Source organism: Debaryomyces fabryi, assembly GCF_001447935.2.
Source record: "Debaryomyces fabryi strain CBS 789 chromosome Unknown contig00493, whole genome shotgun sequence".
Taxonomy (NCBI): domain Eukaryota; kingdom Fungi; phylum Ascomycota; class Pichiomycetes; order Serinales; family Debaryomycetaceae; genus Debaryomyces; species Debaryomyces fabryi.
The window spans coordinates 1-606 of NW_015385914.1; the positions used below are offsets into that span (position 1 = coordinate 1).

The 606-nt window shown below is 39.8% G+C and overlaps 1 protein-coding gene across 1 annotated transcript; it reads right to left on the reverse strand.

The window, feature by feature from the left end:
* Positions 1-32: 32 nt before the first annotated feature.
* Positions 33-414, reverse strand: AC631_06020 (uncharacterized protein; the record flags this gene model as incomplete). The annotated part of the gene is made up of 1 exon (XM_015614849.1): positions 33-414. A coding segment is annotated over one exon (382 nt), but the record flags the coding sequence as incomplete, so codon positions are not given.
* Between the last annotated feature and the right edge of the window lie 192 nt (positions 415-606).

Genomic DNA, 606 nt, shown 5'->3' on the forward strand with positions numbered 1-606 from the left:
AATGAAATATTCCTTGGCTTCACTTGCCTTACCGTAGAAAATTTGGTATCCTTCGTATAAAACAACGACGTTGTCAAATAAGTCGTATGCGTCTTGAGAACATTGGTAAATAGCAATCAATGGGGTAGCATCTAAAATAGTAGCTGATGTCTTCAATGCTCTGATAAATTCCAATGCAGTTGCTGCATCCAAACCACGAGTAGCATTATCCCAACATTGAATATTTGATCCACATAATGAAACTTCCGCAATGGATACTCTCTTACGTTCACCACCGGAAACACCTCTCACGAAATCATTACCAACATTGGTATTTCTGGTATGCGATAAACCATATGTAGCCATGTATACAGATGCCATATGCTTCGCGTAGGACTCTCTATCAATATTACCTCTGTTTTGAGGGGTTCTCATTCTAGCAGCAAATTCTAAAGTATCCCCAACAGTCAAGTGAGGAAAGTGGGTATCGGTTTCGGCAGAGTACACAACATCACCTCTAAACTGCTTTTCTATATCTTTCGGAGTTAACCCATCGTACGAAATTTTGGACTCTTCACCAATCTTGAACCCGTATGTATGAGACGCAATTGTCTTCAATAACGTAGA